General features: G+C 37.4%; 1 protein-coding gene across 3 annotated transcripts in view; it reads left to right on the top strand.

Annotated features, from left to right (window-relative positions):
- Positions 1-417, top strand: part of LOC146607487 (capping protein, Arp2/3 and myosin-I linker protein 3-like) — a 34460-nt gene extending 34043 nt beyond the window's left edge. For all 3 annotated transcript variants that reach the window (XM_085347397.1, XM_085347398.1, XM_085347399.1), the window contains exons 39-40: positions 49-156; positions 377-417. In XM_085347397.1, coding sequence (XP_085203523.1) covers positions 49-156; positions 377-417 — 149 coding nt within the window. The remainder of the gene's footprint in view (positions 1-48; positions 157-376) is intronic.
- The last annotated feature ends 17397 nt before the right edge of the window (positions 418-17814 follow it).

Raw genomic sequence — 17814 nt, forward strand, 5'->3', positions numbered from 1 at the left:
GTCTCTATCTAACTGTTAATTTGTGTCTTCTGTCCTCGCTGAACTCAGGCACTGACAGGGAAAGCCCTAATAACGTTGAGAAGCCCCCAAATCGCAAACCCCCCGTGAAAAAACCTAGACTACCCCAAAACAGAAATAAGTCCCTGGACTTGTCTGGTACATGTTTCTCTGTTTTTATTTATGTGTGTTTGTGTGTGTGGGTGGGCGACCAGCTGTAATCAGTTACTATGTGTGTGTTACCATAATGTGGAAGTATAATTACTGTCTATAAAGCATTAAACACAATTATAATACAGTGGAAAATTAGGTAATGTATCTGTAGCTCTCAGCTGAACGGTACTGATTATCTATTTAATGATCCTGTTCCACCGTACAGACAGCTTCAACTCAGCACCTGGGGAAAGCGAGCTGTTGTGATACCTGAGAACTTCACCTGCCGCTGTCAAGCCAGAGTTGTCATCCAGCGAGGTCAAAGAGCGAAGAGGAGGGAAAAGGCCTAACATCAGAGCAGGACATCATAAAACACTGTTCACTCGCTTCAGTTCAAACGCTTTCCTCTCGTCACTTTCCTCCCTCTTCACCCTGAGTTTCTTGTCTTTGCTTTTCTCTCACGTGAAGCTCTTTTTGTGGCTACAGTATTTTAAAAGTATTTGCTACTTTAGAAAAACCCATGAGATCATTGTCGTGTGTGTGTCGGTGGACAGCCGGCTGAGTGCTTGAGCGTCGTGGCTTCGCTAGGCAGAAGAATACAAATGTCTTTATTAGAATGTGGTTTCTTAAATCTGCAATGCATTTTTGACCGCTGATACAGTTGATTGCCTTGGTTGACACTTGAAAATGAGTTGCTTCTTATCAAATGAAACTTGATGATTTATATCTAGTTTTGCTTTCAGGAACTGAAAGTTAATATATTTTATAGAAAAAAAAGAAATATTATGTTTGAGCACCGTCACTGTATGAATAAAAGCCTAATGAAAAACAAAAAGTAGGATGTGTTTATTGCCTGTGCAAATCCATTCAATCATATTCATAGTTTGTAGTTTATATAAACAGTGGATTAAATCCCAATTTGTATGTGAAAGGCTGTGTTTGTGTTATATGTATAGTTCCTATGGGCTGGTTTGACCTCCTGATGGACCTGGGAACAAAAAAAACAAACATATTCCTACACACACAAAACAACAACAAAATTGTTGATCAGATGTTTTTTATGTAAAGTTAAGTAATACTTCATAACAGATAGATTTAAATAATGTCTTTTTATAGTAAAAATTCACTGGTCCTAGTTCCTAACATGTAAATACTTACTGGTTTGCTCACTTTTCTGAGTGTTAACTCGGCGTCTTTTGAGTCTATTAAATTGGCAGATATAATACTGTGTATGTGATGAGTTATTATCTTGTTAGGATTTTATAAAACAACTCATACATACAAGATTAAAAAAAATATTAACACATGGTTGGTTTTTGTCAGACAAAAATTTGACAAAATTCTAACATTTTTTGTTCATATAGCTTTTTTATGACATTTTATACAACAGTCTTAATTGGACTTAAACTGACTTTTTAATTTGGATTGATAATGATAAATAATAGTGCACTTCAATAATATAACTCAATTACAGTTTTTTTTTACAGTTCACTGTCAGTTTGCACACCTTTTTCATTTTGATTTTTAGCGTTCATTTTAGACTTGATTTTTTTTGTCACTCATTTTCAGCCCAATCCTTATAAATGACCATAAGAAGATTTGGGTTTTTTGTTTGTTTGTTTGTTTGTTTGTTAAGCCACTTAGTACTGAACCATGAATTATGCAAGCATAAGAAATGGCCTGAACACAAGTGATGGACCAGTTTTGTGTCGACACATAACAAAAAACTAAGAACTTAGTTTCATTTAAATCTTTGGGCACTTTGTTACTAGAAGCCTGTCACAAAAACATACGTGTTTATTTCGTGAAAATAACAGCCATGAATTAATATTTTTGCACCCACAGGGAGATTACCACTGAGCTATTACCTGAAAACTTGATATATCTCAGGATGGTGTGCAGGGGAAGAAGTCAGTCTTGCGAAAGGGAAATAGGGAAAGGCTGTGGTGTGCTAAGCTACACAAGAAGTGCACTGAAAGTCAGTGGCATGATGTTTTATGGAGTGATTGATCTAAATTTGGAAAGTCTGTCTCAATTTGTACCGAGGAGATCAAGAAAGAGCTATAACAGTGAGCGCCTACACCCATTTGTAAAACACAGTGGAGGCTCTGTCATGGTTTGGGATTGCAGCCAGTGGTGTTGCGGATCTTGTCAAATTTGATGGAATTACGAAAACAGAAAAGTACCATCAGATTTGATCCACTGTGCAATGCTATCTGATTGACAACAGCTTCATTTTTCACCAACCAAACTACCAAGGCAGTTAAAGCATAACTAGACAAAAAAAGACACAACAGGACAGTGCCGATCGTGAACTGGCCCAGAAAGCTTGTCTAAAACAATTTAAGTTGTGTGAATATCCTTTCAGGTAACAAGAAAACAGTTTGAGATTAATGTCTTGAATATTAGATTAAAAGGCAACCAAACTTCTTTCTATTTAACTCCTAATAAGGTTAACAGCTTGGAGGTGGTCATGAAAGTTGCTGACTAATCCTGCCATTATATGTGTCACTAAGGTCACATGATCAAGGTGTAACTGGGATTTGAAACACCTGGAAAGGGATCTCAAGATTTATGGCTGATGCTTGGTATCGTAGTCCACCTCTAACGATGGATATAAATGAACCCTTCTCCTCTCATAAAGCAGCTGTCTTCTTTGTCCAAACTGTGGATATATTTTTTTTTTAAAACTCCTTTAAGTGTTGTCCTGGTGAGCTGGATCTCCTGTGTTGCACCTTGTGTTGGTGGAGTGCTTGAGTTGTTTGTTTGTTCATGGGAGAGCCTATAACCTATACATGGGAGAGACCAAACACCCACATCACAGACGCATGGTTCAAAAGAGCTTTTGGAAGATTAGAGGTGAAACATCTTAAAGAACCTAAAAAGAGAAGTTCATTTGCCTTCAATTCAAGTGTTTTAGTCTACCATAACATGAACCTACACAGATAACTCAGGATTTCATCATATATATATATATATGTTTGTGGCTGCTGGATGTGTAATTAGGCAGCTTTTTCCAAAAGTCAACTTTAAGACAATAATATCATTTTGGATTTGTTTTTGCTGCCCCCATGTGACCAAAATGTCAAAGAAAAATATGAAAAGAAATGAAGCCATGGTAGGAGGGCAGCTCCTCTGATGAAATTGTGTCAAGGCTTAAACCATGCACACGGAAACCAATTAGCAGAGACCGTGAATGGCAATTCAGTGACTTACAGTGATGACAGGCAAACTGGCCATGACAGACTTAAACTCATTTCAACTTTGAGATAAGCAGCTGAGGTGAAAACAGAATACCACTGACTGACAGAGGATGCTGTAGGAAACTTACAGCTGGAGCATCTCTGTCATAGTGACCAGCTATCAACTGCAAAGAGAAATGAATAGAGTCGTTTTCATGGAGATAGAGCCTTATGCATTATTAGTGTCATGCAGCCAGTAGAATGATCCAACAAATGATGTGAGCTTCTCTGTGATGACTTCAATTACCAACCAATCTGCATACCAGTTTTAGTGAGTGAAATTGTAGTATTTAATTTAAATGTTACAAAGTACTAAAGACAAGGTGTGTATGTGTGTGATATCACATAAAGATGAGACATCAAATAACCTGAATTTAAATATAGGAAAAAAACTCTCAAACAGCTAACATGGTGAATAACTTTGAGGGGAAAAATCCATCAGAAACTTTATTTTGGGGGCAAAGTTTGGCAGTTTTTGAGCAATTTGACTTCTGTGCATTCAGTTTTTTTTATGTCCTAGTGACCATTTAAATTAAATTAAATAAATGTTTTGTGCAGATATAGCCTGTAACGCATCTTGCTACTAAGGATTTCTCAACTTGTAACTCTTCTAAATGACTTCTTGTCTGGGTATCTTTTATTTTTGACTCAATAAAACCATCCAAAATGCAACATCCCAAACTTCAAAATATGAGTTGAGAAACTCATAGGCAGCCACAATCATCTATTATGTACAGTCAATGGTCTCAACATTAAAGACTATTGTAAAACTACAAAGAATTTTATTTATTTGTTTGTTTATTTATTTATTTATTGGCATGTTATCTCCGTTAGCTCATGTGTAGATCGGTAGAACTAATACCAAAGGCAAAAGCTATGGTTCTGCAGTATCAAACTCTAACCGTCTGATTTTCATGATCACAGGTGGATGCTAAATTTACTTCCTGACTTCAGAAATGCCCCCCTCTGGTTGGCATGACAACCTCACATATTCGCACGTCAAAGAATGTAAAACAGCAGGGGGCGACTGATCCTCACAAATGAGGCAACCACTGGGCACACACGAACACACACACACAATCCAAGAAGAGAAGCAGTCTTGGAGGTTGTCATTAGCAACCGTGCTGTGACCTTTTTTTTTTCTAAAGATGCTGTAATGACTCAGATGCGAGTTACAATACTGCCACGCAGTGAGGAAATATTTCTGCAGTTTGCTGAAATGGAGATAAACAGGTTTATTTTTTCCCACCGAGTCAGTGATTTTTAATGAGCAAACAGCCTTTGGGGGAATGCGAAAGTGTTTGGGTTTTTTTTCAGTTGACTTAAACTAATTGCTGAGTTCATTAAATGCAACACGTGTATATTTTGCAGAGTTTATGAATGCATTTCTGCAATAGATCCCAAAACTCCCTCAGGTGGCCGGGAAATACTGGTTTTACAAGTTTGCGTTGATGAGCTCCTTGTTAATTAATCACAAACACTTTCTAGGTAAATATTTCGTTTTCCCCAAATCTACTCTGGGCTCAGCTACTCTGCCTGAGAAACAACCAGCTCTCTTCAGATTTAACATCTCAAACTCTGATTTATGGTGAGCATGGATGGAGTGTGTTGGCAGCAGCTGTAGCAATGACTTCATGACGGTGGAGTGAAATATAACGCAGGTGCTGGTTTGAACTTTTAGACCCACTTCACCTCAGAAACTGATGTGGAATCCGTTTTATCATGAAATACTTTAAAATTTATGTTATAGATTAACTGTGGAGAGACCTGCTTCAGTAAGTGCAGCTTTGAGTTCCTAAAGGAAGGTAAAAAAAATAAAGAAGAAATTAATTAACTAAAAAACTTAATATAATATTCAACATATCACACATTTTCTTTAACGTTAACACATGCAAATGATGAGAAAATACACATTATTTATTTTCATTTATGATAGGGCAGAGATTTCTGGCTTTGAATGTTACAGTATCTTATTTTAAGAAAATGTCCTGTAAAAGACATTTACTGCATGACTTTGTATGTTGTATTGGAATCACAGTGACAATTTCCCAGTTGATTAATTGGATTAAGAGAGCTATTATTAGTACTGCAAGCTTTCTGAACAGTTTCAGTGTGCAATAAATGAGCATCATTATCTATATAATTAGGCAGTCATTTGGATAATTACTTAAACACTGGATAAAACCAGATTCAACAGAGAGAAACTTTTTTGTTTTAGGAATATGATGTTTTAAAATTAGATTCAGCTTTGTAACAAATCAGAATGAGTCATCTAAAGATTTTGGTCATAAAGGTATGGACATGGTAAGCAGGTATGCTGTAGTGTTTAAATGATGCTCAGTTGGTGCTGAGGCATGATGCATCCATGGTGTCATGTTGTTTACACCAACTGATAAAGATATCTGATAAACAAAGTGTAAAATAAACACCTAAATTAAAATTTTAGCATTATTTTCCACATGTTCCACCGAACACAGACATGTTAGAAAGCAAAGAAACCAAGAAAAAAAGAACATGTAGTGTCTTGGCTTGAAGAAGTAGATTTTGCTTGGAGAGAAGTTTATTTCAACCAAAGCAAACTAGAATGGGTAGATATTAAACTCAAATACAGATGAAAATAAGACACAATGTTGGGCTTGCAACATAGCAAACCAAAACGTAATTGTCATAAGTTTCCCAGTCTTACACTTTAGGGTAAGTTTCATGGCTGCGGTTATGGTGACTGTAGCTCACCATGTTTCTTACGGATGATGTGAACACATCCTACTCTTCTCCTCATCATTCTTCTGCTTGTTACCAAGCAACATGACGATCACATAAAGGCCGAGGGAAGAGAGGAGCCAGAGAGAGAACATGTGTGGGCAGAAGAGAAAGATAAGTGAAAATAAAAGGATGCAGACAATCCAAAGAAATGCGTATGAATGTGTTCATACAAAGCTCCCAACACCCCTCCGGTATAAAATTAAAATCCTCTGCTCTTCCTTCTGAAATGAGGAGGGATCCAGCCTGACTATAGCGTCTGTGACTTATTGTAAGTGCAGAATACAACTTAAAAATGACTTTCTTCTAGATTGAGCACATTGCCTTTTACAACTAATGCCAAAATCCTTTGTCCTGTGTGTGCTGTAGTTGCATGGATAATGACTCATGAAAGCAGACAAGGAAAAGATGCAGTGTAATTTAATGTAATTACAACCACGTCTGCAAAGGTCATAAGTGAGCTGTTCAGAAGGGTTGTCATGGGAACTGCCTCCCTAATGGGTGACAGAGGCTACTGCCTTTGGAGTCATCTTTCGGCCCAGCAGCCTGTTTGTCAGATGGTGTGGCTCACATCAGTCCATGGTTTGTAGCAACTAATGAAGACAACCTACAGAACTACTGCTCACTGCTAATTATGTAATTCTGTCATATAAATACAGCAACCAGGAAGAACTTGGCAGCTTCTTTCTAAGAGTGGGTTATCTCACTTGAAGTCATAAAAATGTGCAAAGAACAGTGAGCAAGAGTTTAAAAGAGTTGTAAGCATACTAAGAGATGGGAATGTTAATATTTTTGCAAAATGCGGCAATGCAGTAAAAGTCAGCATGTGATTAAAATGCATCCTGATTGGAACATGAATGCAATCAAAACTCTGGAATTAAAGCGCACTGTTGCCAAATTGGTAGAAATTTAAAAGGGTGAGCTTTGACCTGTTCATTAAACAGTCTATAACTGCCTGCATAACCAGTTGCTCACTGATGTGTGGTTACATCTATTTTTAAATGTCTTCAGGACAGGCAGTCTATTCTGTTTGAGAACTGGGATCATTTTAAGCCATGGTTCAAAAGTCAAATTCACATTTGTAGCTGTCAGTCACACGTGCCTCATGGACCGCCCATACCTAACAAGCATGCTGAGACGGTATTGCAAAAAAAATAAATAAAAACACGTAAGAAGAAAAGTTGATGCTGAAACCTTGAAGACATACATTTTAAGACAGACATCATTTGCACTAACTGACAGTTGTTTTAAACAGTCACTGGATACTTGAACTAGGTCTGCAAGTATTGGCTTGGAGCCCTTTTGCTTTCAGAGCTCAATTAATTATTTCTACTATAAATTCAACAAGGGCTGGAAATGTTCCTCTGAGATTTGTGCAAGGATAGCTTCATAATATTACTGCTAATTTGTCTGCTGCACACCCATGATGCAAATTTTCCATTTCACCACATCCTAAAGGAGATCTATTGAGCTCTGGTAACAGCGGAGGTCATCTTAGTACAGTGGAATCATTATGTTCAAAAAACGACTTTGAAATGATTTGAATGATCAGAAGATGTGTACACGGTGGCCATAGAGATATAGACTAGATCCGCAAAAATACCCTGGTAAGCTGTGCCATTTAAAGGATGCTCATCTGTTGGTAAGGAGTCCAAAGTGTGCTAGTAAAATATCCCTCACACTATTACACCACTGATCTACCATCCAAATATCACACCAGAGATGGAGGCTTTTTAGACCATGTAACGCTTTTCTCGCTAATGTTTAAGCTTCTATGGTATGCTTTTCTGCATACATTGCTTGTAACAAGTGCTTATTTGAATTACTGTTACCTTCCTATCAGCTCAAAGCAGTCTGGCCCAAAGAACCGCAGCACACTGGATATTTTGTAAACCTCAGAGACAGTAAGTGTGTGACATCTCAGTAAATCAGCAGTTTCTGAAATACTCAGCCCAACCCATCTAGCACTAATAACCATAGCACATACAAAGTCACTTAAACCACCTTTCTTCCACACTGATGCCCAGTTTGAACTTCAGCAGGACACCTGAACCACTCCTAAATGCACTGAGTTGCTGCCATGTGATTTTCTAATTCAGTTGAACATACCTGTGAAGGAAATCTACAACATGGTGAAGCTAACTTTTCTTTGAATCCTAATTATGGACAAATGCAATTATTACTAGAGGAAATATACAAATCATTTTTAAACTACCCAAACCAAAATATTAGTAACCAATGAAAATGGGGGTGTATGTATATTTACTTGATACTGGTTATGCGAGTGTGTCTATCTAAAAGCATAGATGAGGTGTTGAGGTACATTCATAGATGTGCATCTATGCACATACACAGATACTGTTAGGTACAATATGTCCACGAAAAGTTTGTATAAAAAATGAAAAGTATAGGTTAAAATGTTGAACATGTCATTTTTGGGCTGTTGGAGCATGGTGGCACTTGCAGGTGGATTCTAGGATAAACTGCGGTGTTTAAGAGGAACAGCTTCAACTAATTTGAAATGAATTGGAAATTGTTAACAAAAATCACATTTTGTCATGAGTAAAATTAAATCCACACATTCAATCAAATATTAGAATTAATAAAACTGCTTGAAACACATACTGTTATAAAAAGAACAAACCTTTATTACAGTTTTTAAATGATCAAAGCATAAAGGAGGTATGCTGTACAATACAGTGCAGTATGAACATAAACACAAAGAGGCAAAGCTATTTCTAAAGAAAAACGAGGCAATGCAAACCCACCAAAATAACCCGATTAACTCATAAATACCACAACATCCGTCTGCAGAATCTGTTTAAAGCAAACACAGTTGTAAATGTCCTAACAGCTAAAATAAATGTTTTATTTTTATTCTTGCACTAATGTAGATACTTTCAAAAAGTTTGACAATCTTACTGAAAATTTTACTGCATCTGAATTATTGATAAGTGAGGTGCACTATTAACTCAGGGAATAGTATTAGCATTAAAGTGCCTGACGTGTTTGTGACATTAAGAATGACAGTAAAAATATCCTAATCCTGCAAGAGGATAAGAATCAGAACAGCCACACGAGTGAGGATGGAGGGAGGGGCATAGAGGGGGAATGAATTAACAGATTTAGTGTCATCTCTCAGTCTGGGAGAGGAGCCAAAGTATCGACCACCTTAATCCCTTCATCCCTCTCTTCCTCATGCTCATCCTCCAAAACCACCGCCTCTGTCTCTCTGTCTGTTGCCACCCCCAATTTCTATCTCTCTTCATCTTTGTTGTTTTTATTTTAAAGATTAAAGCCGTCTAATACTTTTTGTTTGCGTGTTTAGTGTTGACGTAATGTTGTGCTCATAGACATGTTAAACTGTCAGATTTAGAGTCTGTCATTAATTGATTATTTTAAAAAAAAAAAAAAAGAAAATTATGGCTTTTATGGATCAAATGAAGAGTTCATTTATTAATGGATTTTATATTCTGTAAGTGCATAATTATGATGCCAGTTAAAGTGATCAGTATTCAAGCATTATGTGTATGAATAATAGTAAGAACATCATAATATGTGTTATTTTCCTTTTAAGATTGTAGCTTGTTTTGTGGCAAATGTCTCCAAAGGATTAAACTCTTAAATATCAAAATATCAGTAGAAGTGTACAAATAGAGACGATAAGTGTATCCATTGATCTGAGGTGGGAATAGATGGTTGAGTCTAGGGTAGGTGAGGTAATAGCAGTGCTTCTGACAGCTTATGTGTACATTACAGATGGTTTATGTAGGCACAGGTATCTGTTAATCTGACACTAGTTTCAGAGGGAGAATCAGATCTAATCCCGTGACTAGCCTCATAATTCCATTCAGATGAGTAAGACGGTCTGGAGTGGAAATCAATAAAAGACTGTAAATAGCTTACAGGATATGAAATGTGTAAGCTTATAGGTGCACAAGTTCAAAGTCAAATTTAAATGGGCAATTTAAAGCTTAGCAGCTGAAGTGATGGATTAGAAGCCTGTTAGAAAAACACTCGGCTTAGAGGACCCAGGAGAAGGAAGTTAAATGATAAGCAAAGACCCCAGAGGAAGAATGTATATAGAATATTTATGCAAATGGCTGTTTCCAAAGATAATGAGCCAATGTGATGTACACGGTCATTATGAATGCATCACAACATTCTGCATGGGTTTTCTGCTTGCTCATCATAAGGTAAACTGTAAGCAGCCTAGTTATACACCAATTCAGCCAAAACAATGAAACAAATCTGCAGAATATTGTGATGATCGTGCTCTGATCAGTTGGGAGATGCAAACAGGACGTCTGGAGCTGTCCTGTGCTTTGCACCAGGAATTTAGCAGCAGGGTTAGGCTTTCTAGAGGCTTACACATCCGGGTGCACCAGAAGCCACATCAGCAGAACGTTGCATCATAACAAAATGACCAATGGCATTCACTTCACTTGTCAGTGGTTTTAATATTGTGGCTGATCTGTGGATGCAGTATGTTCAAAAGGGATAAATGCTGCATATATGTCATTTTCACAAAAGGCATATAATAATCACAGACCTTTTATAAAAGACTATATTTCAAAAACTGTATTATTTGGAATAGGCAACAGTGGGCGGCTACACAGGTTGCAAAAGAATATCCAATTCTATTCAAGTCTAAGGTAAAATTATCCTACTTCTCCTGCGATCTATGTCCTCACTAAATGCATTCGTGATGAATTTATTGGCTTAATTGCTAGTTATGCATCCTACTGAGTCCCATGTGATGTTAATTTTGTAAACCATGGTCAAACCTTGTGATTTACCAGAGAATGCAGAGCCCATGATTCCTAAAAAATTCTCCCTCTTGATGTCACATATGATTTCAAAGCAAAAACATGGTCAAAATAATTACATATAGACTATTAATCTGAGCGTTACGTTCCCCTGAGTGGTGTACAAGGTGAGGGGGGAGTAACAAAAAGTGTCCAGGTCAGAAAAAGGAGTCAAGGAGGCAAAAGGGTTAAATTAAAGAGTTTTATTAAAGTTTCTGTTAATATTCAACTAAAAGAGACGGACAAGCCGCTATCACCATTTAAGGAAACAAACAAATTAGTCAATTATTGGTCAATAAAGTAAAACATAAGTCAAAAAGAGAGAGGGCAGCTCACTAGCTGCACATGGCACTCTGGGCCAGAGCTCACCTGTCCCTGGGCTTAAATCCCTTTAATTACTGACGAGAGTCAGCTGCACAAAAGAAAAAGGTGGCAGCTAAGGCAGGAGAGATTGAAGGACACGCCCACACAGGCACCTTCAGGAGGAGGCCCTGCTAGGGCCGTAACACTGAGCCATCCTTTATATACAGTCTATGATGATTACTATTATAAATAACTCAATACCTGTGCTATAAATTAGGAGAACTGGAATACATCCTAGTAGTATATTAATTGTAATGTCGCTTTCAAGTTAAAGCCAAAATACTTGCCATCAATCCTTTTAATATAGAAACTACTTTTTGAAGCCACTACAAATAAAATTTCAGTCAAAAAAGTCAAAATTAGTGCATGTAGATGTTGTAAAACCAGGACGAAATATAAAGCATAATATAACATTTGTGTCTTTGGCACAATGTGATTATCCTACAGGCATCATTTAACCGGTCACGTATCTTTTTTGAGTACTGTGTTGTTTCTGTGTGTTTGCGTGTGTGCATGAAGAGTGAAGGAGACAAAGGACAAGGGAGGGAGCCCCTGTGAGGTGAGACGGGTAAGCCTGTTGCTTGTAGCAGAGTTAGTCAGGATTAGGACATGTATCTGTGGGATAAGACCGAGTTACTGGGACCCTACAGTGCTCCAGCTAACACCATCTGTCCTAACAGTCCAGGTCTATCCTCAAATCAGTCACTCTCTCATTCCCTCCGTCCTATCTGTCTGTATTCTCTTACTCATGTCTCCTGCTTTTTGTCAACAAGTTGTTTCCTCCTGCTGTTTGTAGTTGGCCTCATCCTGAGTTTCTCAGTAGCTCCTGTGGTGAAGGAAGTAAGGGGGGGAGTACAGTCCAAATAGTCCAAGTCATGTCCTCTGTTGGCCTTCAGAGCCTCTAAGTAGTAATTCTGAAGGCTATGAAACCGGGTTAAGAGCTGATAGGGGGGTCAGTGTCACATTCAGGGGGTCAGGGCCAATAGCCTGCTCAAGTTTTCGGAGTCTTTTCTGCCAGATCATCAATTTACATCTAAAAGCATCCTGCAAGGGAGTGTTTCCAGTTTTATCTGTTGTGAAGAAATGTTAGTGTAATAGTGCATGATGTATTTTCTTTCTAAATATATTGTAAGACTAATATATTTTTATCGGCATGGATGATATTAAGTCATAGCGTGCAGTCAGTAAGCTTAACATGAAGACAGGAAACAGGATACGATGTCATCACAGCCTGGCAAAGCTAAGCTAAACATTTCCTCCGCAAATCAAATCCAGACTACGCTTTGCAAAGAGTGTGTCTTTATAGTTATTTCCCTACATCATGTCATCATGTTGTACTTTGTTTTCTTTTGTGAATTGTTGTGTTTTTTGCTTTCTGTCTTTATTCCTTTCTTTCTCTTTGCTGTGTCTCGTAAACTAATCAGCCTGCCATCTATATCTAGTTTTTATTTACCTCTCTCATCATCTGTTTCCCCTCATGTGCAATCCCATGTTTCTTGCCTTTGTCCCCAGTGCCTAACTTTTTCTGTTAGTTTGGATTTTTTTTTTTCTTACCTTCTGTTATTACTGGGCTTTGGCTTATCAGCTTTTTGAGGTTTCAGAAAGTGGAGGCTTCAGTTTTGCATTAAAATGATTCTGTGTTTGGCTCAATATATCATCGTACTCTAATTAAAGTATGCCAGACATGATATGGAAAAATTATGGTAATGAAAAGAAAAGTCATTGTTTTTGTTCCAACTACTTGTTACCAAGTTACAGCTGGACTTTGCATACAATATGCTCAAATATGATGCTACTCTGCTTCAAGGAGTCAGAGCTTCTTTGATATATGATGACATAATTTTCTAATTATTACAAGAATCTTTTTGCTACTACTACTACTACTCTATGTAAGAAAAAAGCTTTTGTGTCACTGTGTGTTTAATGTGATAAAACAACACCAGCCAGTCAACATACTGGTCGACCTCTACTACGTTATCTTAATCACACGACCTCAAAACTTACCTTTGCCTCTAAAATAAAAGAGCAAACGAACAGTGAATCATTTGAATCAACTTCAGGTCACACCTGCGTGTAAGGCACACTGAGATGCTAAAAGATAAATGTGTGTAGATGCAGGAGGAGTGATTGTGTGTTTGTCATGAAGTATGAGGTAAGTTCCTCTGTGTCTCTCCCTCTCTTTGTCCCTCGCCCTCACAGGAGGCCCTGTTGGTTTAGCTGCTAAGCTTTCCCCGGAAACACAAATGATGGCCAGATAGAGAGGTTAAAGTAGAGAGCAGAGGAAACAGAAACTGAAAGAAGAGAACAGAAGCTTTTTACCTTTAAATTCTTTTCTATTTTACTATGTCTATTAAATCTTATTTAGCTGTCAGTAACATCTCTGCTTATTAAAGATTTATTTTTTTAATTACATAGTAAAATACTAAACTGTTTATCAGTCTTGTGCTTTTTTTTTTCCACGAGTCAGCATGTCTGCTTTCAATAAAGGTTTTGTTTACAGTCCAAATCAGATTTGTGAAGGCACTATTAACTTACTGATTCCTGAACGAGACGCTATTAAGACACTGAGAGACTCGGGATTAACAAGTTTAGCTTTTAAGGAGCATCTAGAAACGCTTGTTGTGCATTTCCCTGCAGACTTAAATGGCTTGGAAGAAGAAAAAAAAACAGCATTAGTTCACAGATTTTGATCCTAACTGTGAGAGGCAGGGTAGTAAGGCGACGCGGGGGGTGCTAATTTCAAATCACGAACCTCTTTGTTGAAATGTTTTGGGTCTGTACCCACAGAGATGAATATCTACCAGCTGAAAACATATCCAGTTAGTGAGATCATTGTTCACTGATACATTTTCAGTCATACATCTAAATTATCAGTCTTTTATGCTTAAAATGATATTAACTTATACTGCTACAAATTAATCCAGACATAATGAAGCACAGAAGTGCTGTTTGCCTTTGGGGCCAGTAGGCAATACATAATTAAGACTCATTACTTTGTTTGAATAAATCCATAAATGGGATGAGCTTAATGGGTGAATCACTGCTGGTATGTATTTATTTAATATTAAACAGTGGTAATAGAAATTACACCAGAAAACATTCAATTCAGTTTTATTTATATAAAGCTAAACCACAACAGCAGTCACCTCAAGGCAATTTATATTGTAAGACAGAGACCTACAATAATGCAGAGAAAATAATGAGAAATATTAGGCATCAAATGCACAAAAGCAATACTATAAAAATTATAGATATTGTATTGTATCAGTGGATATAATTACTTTATGTTGTAGACTGTCAACATAAAACCATGTTAGAATAAACCAACAGCCAGCTGGTTTAGATATTCAAAACCTGTGTTATATATATATATTTTTTTTTTTTCTCTGGGAAATTTACCACGATGAATTTTAAAAAGTGAATATATTCAAGTAAGATAAAAGTACCTTGAAATTGAACCAAAGCACAGTACATGAGCAGATTGCACCTCTGCTGACAAGTACGTTGGACACTGGTTTAAATTGACAGTGTCCAATTGCTGCAACACAATTTTTATCTAAATCCTGTAATTTAAAACAATTTTTTTCAATAAATTCCCCCATTTTTCTTTGTTCTTCTGTGGGTTGTTGTTGTTTTTGTGTTACCTGTATAATCTGTGAGTCTCGAGTAAACATCCAGTGACCTTAATAGTAATACTCTACAGCTTCTTCTTTTTAAAGCATCTTCCATTGCAGTGAAACATTTGAACAAAAAGGCACCAATCAGATGGAAAAACAACACAATAAGTGTATGGTTTTAGACTCATTTGACCTTATGTGGTTACAGTGACAGGGTCTGTGGGTTAGAGAGTTTTTAAAACTTTGTCTTTAACCTGGTTGACTGTAACAACTCACAGGTTCAATATTTAACAGCATTTTAGCGTTAAAGCAGAGCTGCTCTTGACTCATTTTCAGTTCAGGATATGTGACTATCCACTGTGAGGCAGCACAGAGCCTACAGTCCAACTTGCAGCAACACAATTGTTAAAGTTGTTATGTCCGAGAGATAAATATTCAGAGATAGTTGAGTAAACTTTCATGAAGTGTCAGCGATACTTGTTTTGCAGAACAACAGTTTTGAAATGAAATTTTATGTCGCATCAAAGGAGAGAGTTGGGAATTTGGAGGTATGTGTGTGGGGTGTATGCAAGGAAACAGAAACGTGTAAAACAAGAAGAGAAAAAGAAAAAGGAGTACAAAATATGGGATGGGGTGACAGAGTGAAGCAGGGGAAACACTGCCAGAGAGCGTGAACATGCCTGTGAACTATGAGAGAGGGATGTGGAGGGGAGAGACGGAGAGAGAGAGAGAGAGAGAGAGAGAGAGAGGAGGGGATTGCTGCAAACAGGGATTTGCAGCAGAGTGGACAGAAAGAAAGGGGGCAGTGGCACTCAGTAGCAGAGTGCTATACACACTCACATGCGCACGCACATGCACACACACGCTGTTTCCTCTGTGTCTCTTTCCAAACGTGTCAGTCAACCAGTCAGTCGATTATTTGTGTTTGTGTGTGTGTTCAGTGGGGACGTTGACAAGAGCTCGTAACCATCCTTCTTCTCTATGACCGACGGTAAGATCTTTTCAGTCACTTTGCCTGTTTGACCGTCTCTCACACCGGGCCTTTATCTCGGCCTGCTTTCACTCTACTTTTTTCTCTCATGTGTGTGTTTTTGCTGTAACTCTGGTCCGGAGCCAGACTGAGGCCTCCATGGAGCCCTGTCACTGTTTGCTTTCTTTTACAATCCATTTTGAGCCACAGGGGGTGAAAGTAATGAGCAGTGAAGCAGAGGCACTAGTCAAAGGTGGACTTTTTTAATTAGGTGTTCATTTTATTAATAACAACTATTACATCTGAAGGAGTGTAATTAGTATTGGCGGAAACCACTTACAGCTTTCTTTGATGCACTTACCCCTGTAGCATAATGGAAGTGTTGAACTTTTCAGTTATATTGTGAGGACACTACTTTTAGCCTCTTCATTTGTTTTTGAATGTTTTGACTTATTATGTTAATATTTAACTCATTTATCGTCTCAGACTTTCTATAAGTTACTCTAAAATATTGTCATGTAACTCTTTTTTTGTGTAAAACGAGTTTTTGAACATGAATTTGACAGCAAATGCATAAAAAGGTCACATTTTACTATCTTGATATGTTACTTTTAACTTGTTATCAATTTTTGCTAAAAGTAAATTTACAGCTGTATAGAATTTTAGAAAGTCGTGGCCTCTGGATTAAAGTCTGAAGTGCTCGATAATTGGATTTGCTCTCTGAGACCTGTGGATCTTTCTGTCAAAAATGATTAAGCCTGTGAATTCCTCTGCTTCAACTGCTTATGAGTTCAGCGAGCGGATGTTTCTAGATATATTGCATTTCCTGAGCAACCTGGAAAGTATTTCTACATGGAAGTATTCCAAATGCAAAACCTGACATGCAGAAGAAGATGTTGTCAAAAGGCATCTGGCAGCACATTTTATTCAGTTTCTTCATTTAGCCAGGAGATCTTAAAAAGAAGAAATGTGACGCTCAGTACTGATATAATTACAAGAGAGGAAATGCACTTTTTAAGTGCACGAAACTTTGTGTTTTTTATGTACACAGACTGCTTACATGTGTGGGATGCAAGAGGTGTGTGCTGCAGATTCGTGTGTTAATATACAAACACAGCCTACCTTGATGTTTACCCATTTCTAACTGATCCTTTTTTTTTAAGGCATTTCATGATAGAATCAGTTTGACTGATATATATATATATATACATATATATATATATATATATATATATATATATATTTCAGTCAAACTGAAATGGTTAAATTAAAGGGGGTCTTTAGATGTATTCATGAATGAGCTGACAGAGCTTGGGAGTAGTGCAATATCTAATTTAAATTCAAGGCTGGAAATTAAGTTCAAATGAAAATAATCTGGATGTAGATGTAGGAGGAGCTTACCACTCCTCTGCAGCCTAAGGCCTGCAACACAACACACCTCAAAGATCATTGTCAGCTTTTATTATGGGTAATGTAGGCTTCCAGTTTTAATAAGGAAAAAGAACGAGTGAAGTTAAATAAAAAACACATATTTCTGGTTCGATGCATCATTTCTTAGCTTTCTTTTAATTAATTATGAGTGCTAAATCTATGCTGCACAAAATTAGTAACATTAATTACAGCTTATCAGCTCTTTATAGACAACATCAACCACCCATTACTCTTATCCCTTCCATCCAAACCCTTTTTTCCCTTTTTATTTCTTCAGGACAAAATAAACAGAGACAAGGAAAAGGGGACATACAGTTTCTCACAAAAGAAACTCACCAACCAGTGGACTTTCTGACATCACCGCTGCCGCTGTCTATGAGCTGCACTGAGTCAGAGGACTGGACTTTTCAACAATCCTGACACACGTAAAAACCCTGTTGAAGCTCCCGCCAGCAGCAGCAGCGACAAACATC

The sequence above is a fragment of the Diplotaxodon limnothrissa genome, linkage group LG23, assembly GCF_057381915.1.
Source record: "Diplotaxodon limnothrissa isolate DT_005_m linkage group LG23, D_limnothrissa_male_GT1.1, whole genome shotgun sequence".
In the NCBI taxonomy this organism is placed as follows: domain Eukaryota; kingdom Metazoa; phylum Chordata; class Actinopteri; order Cichliformes; family Cichlidae; genus Diplotaxodon; species Diplotaxodon limnothrissa.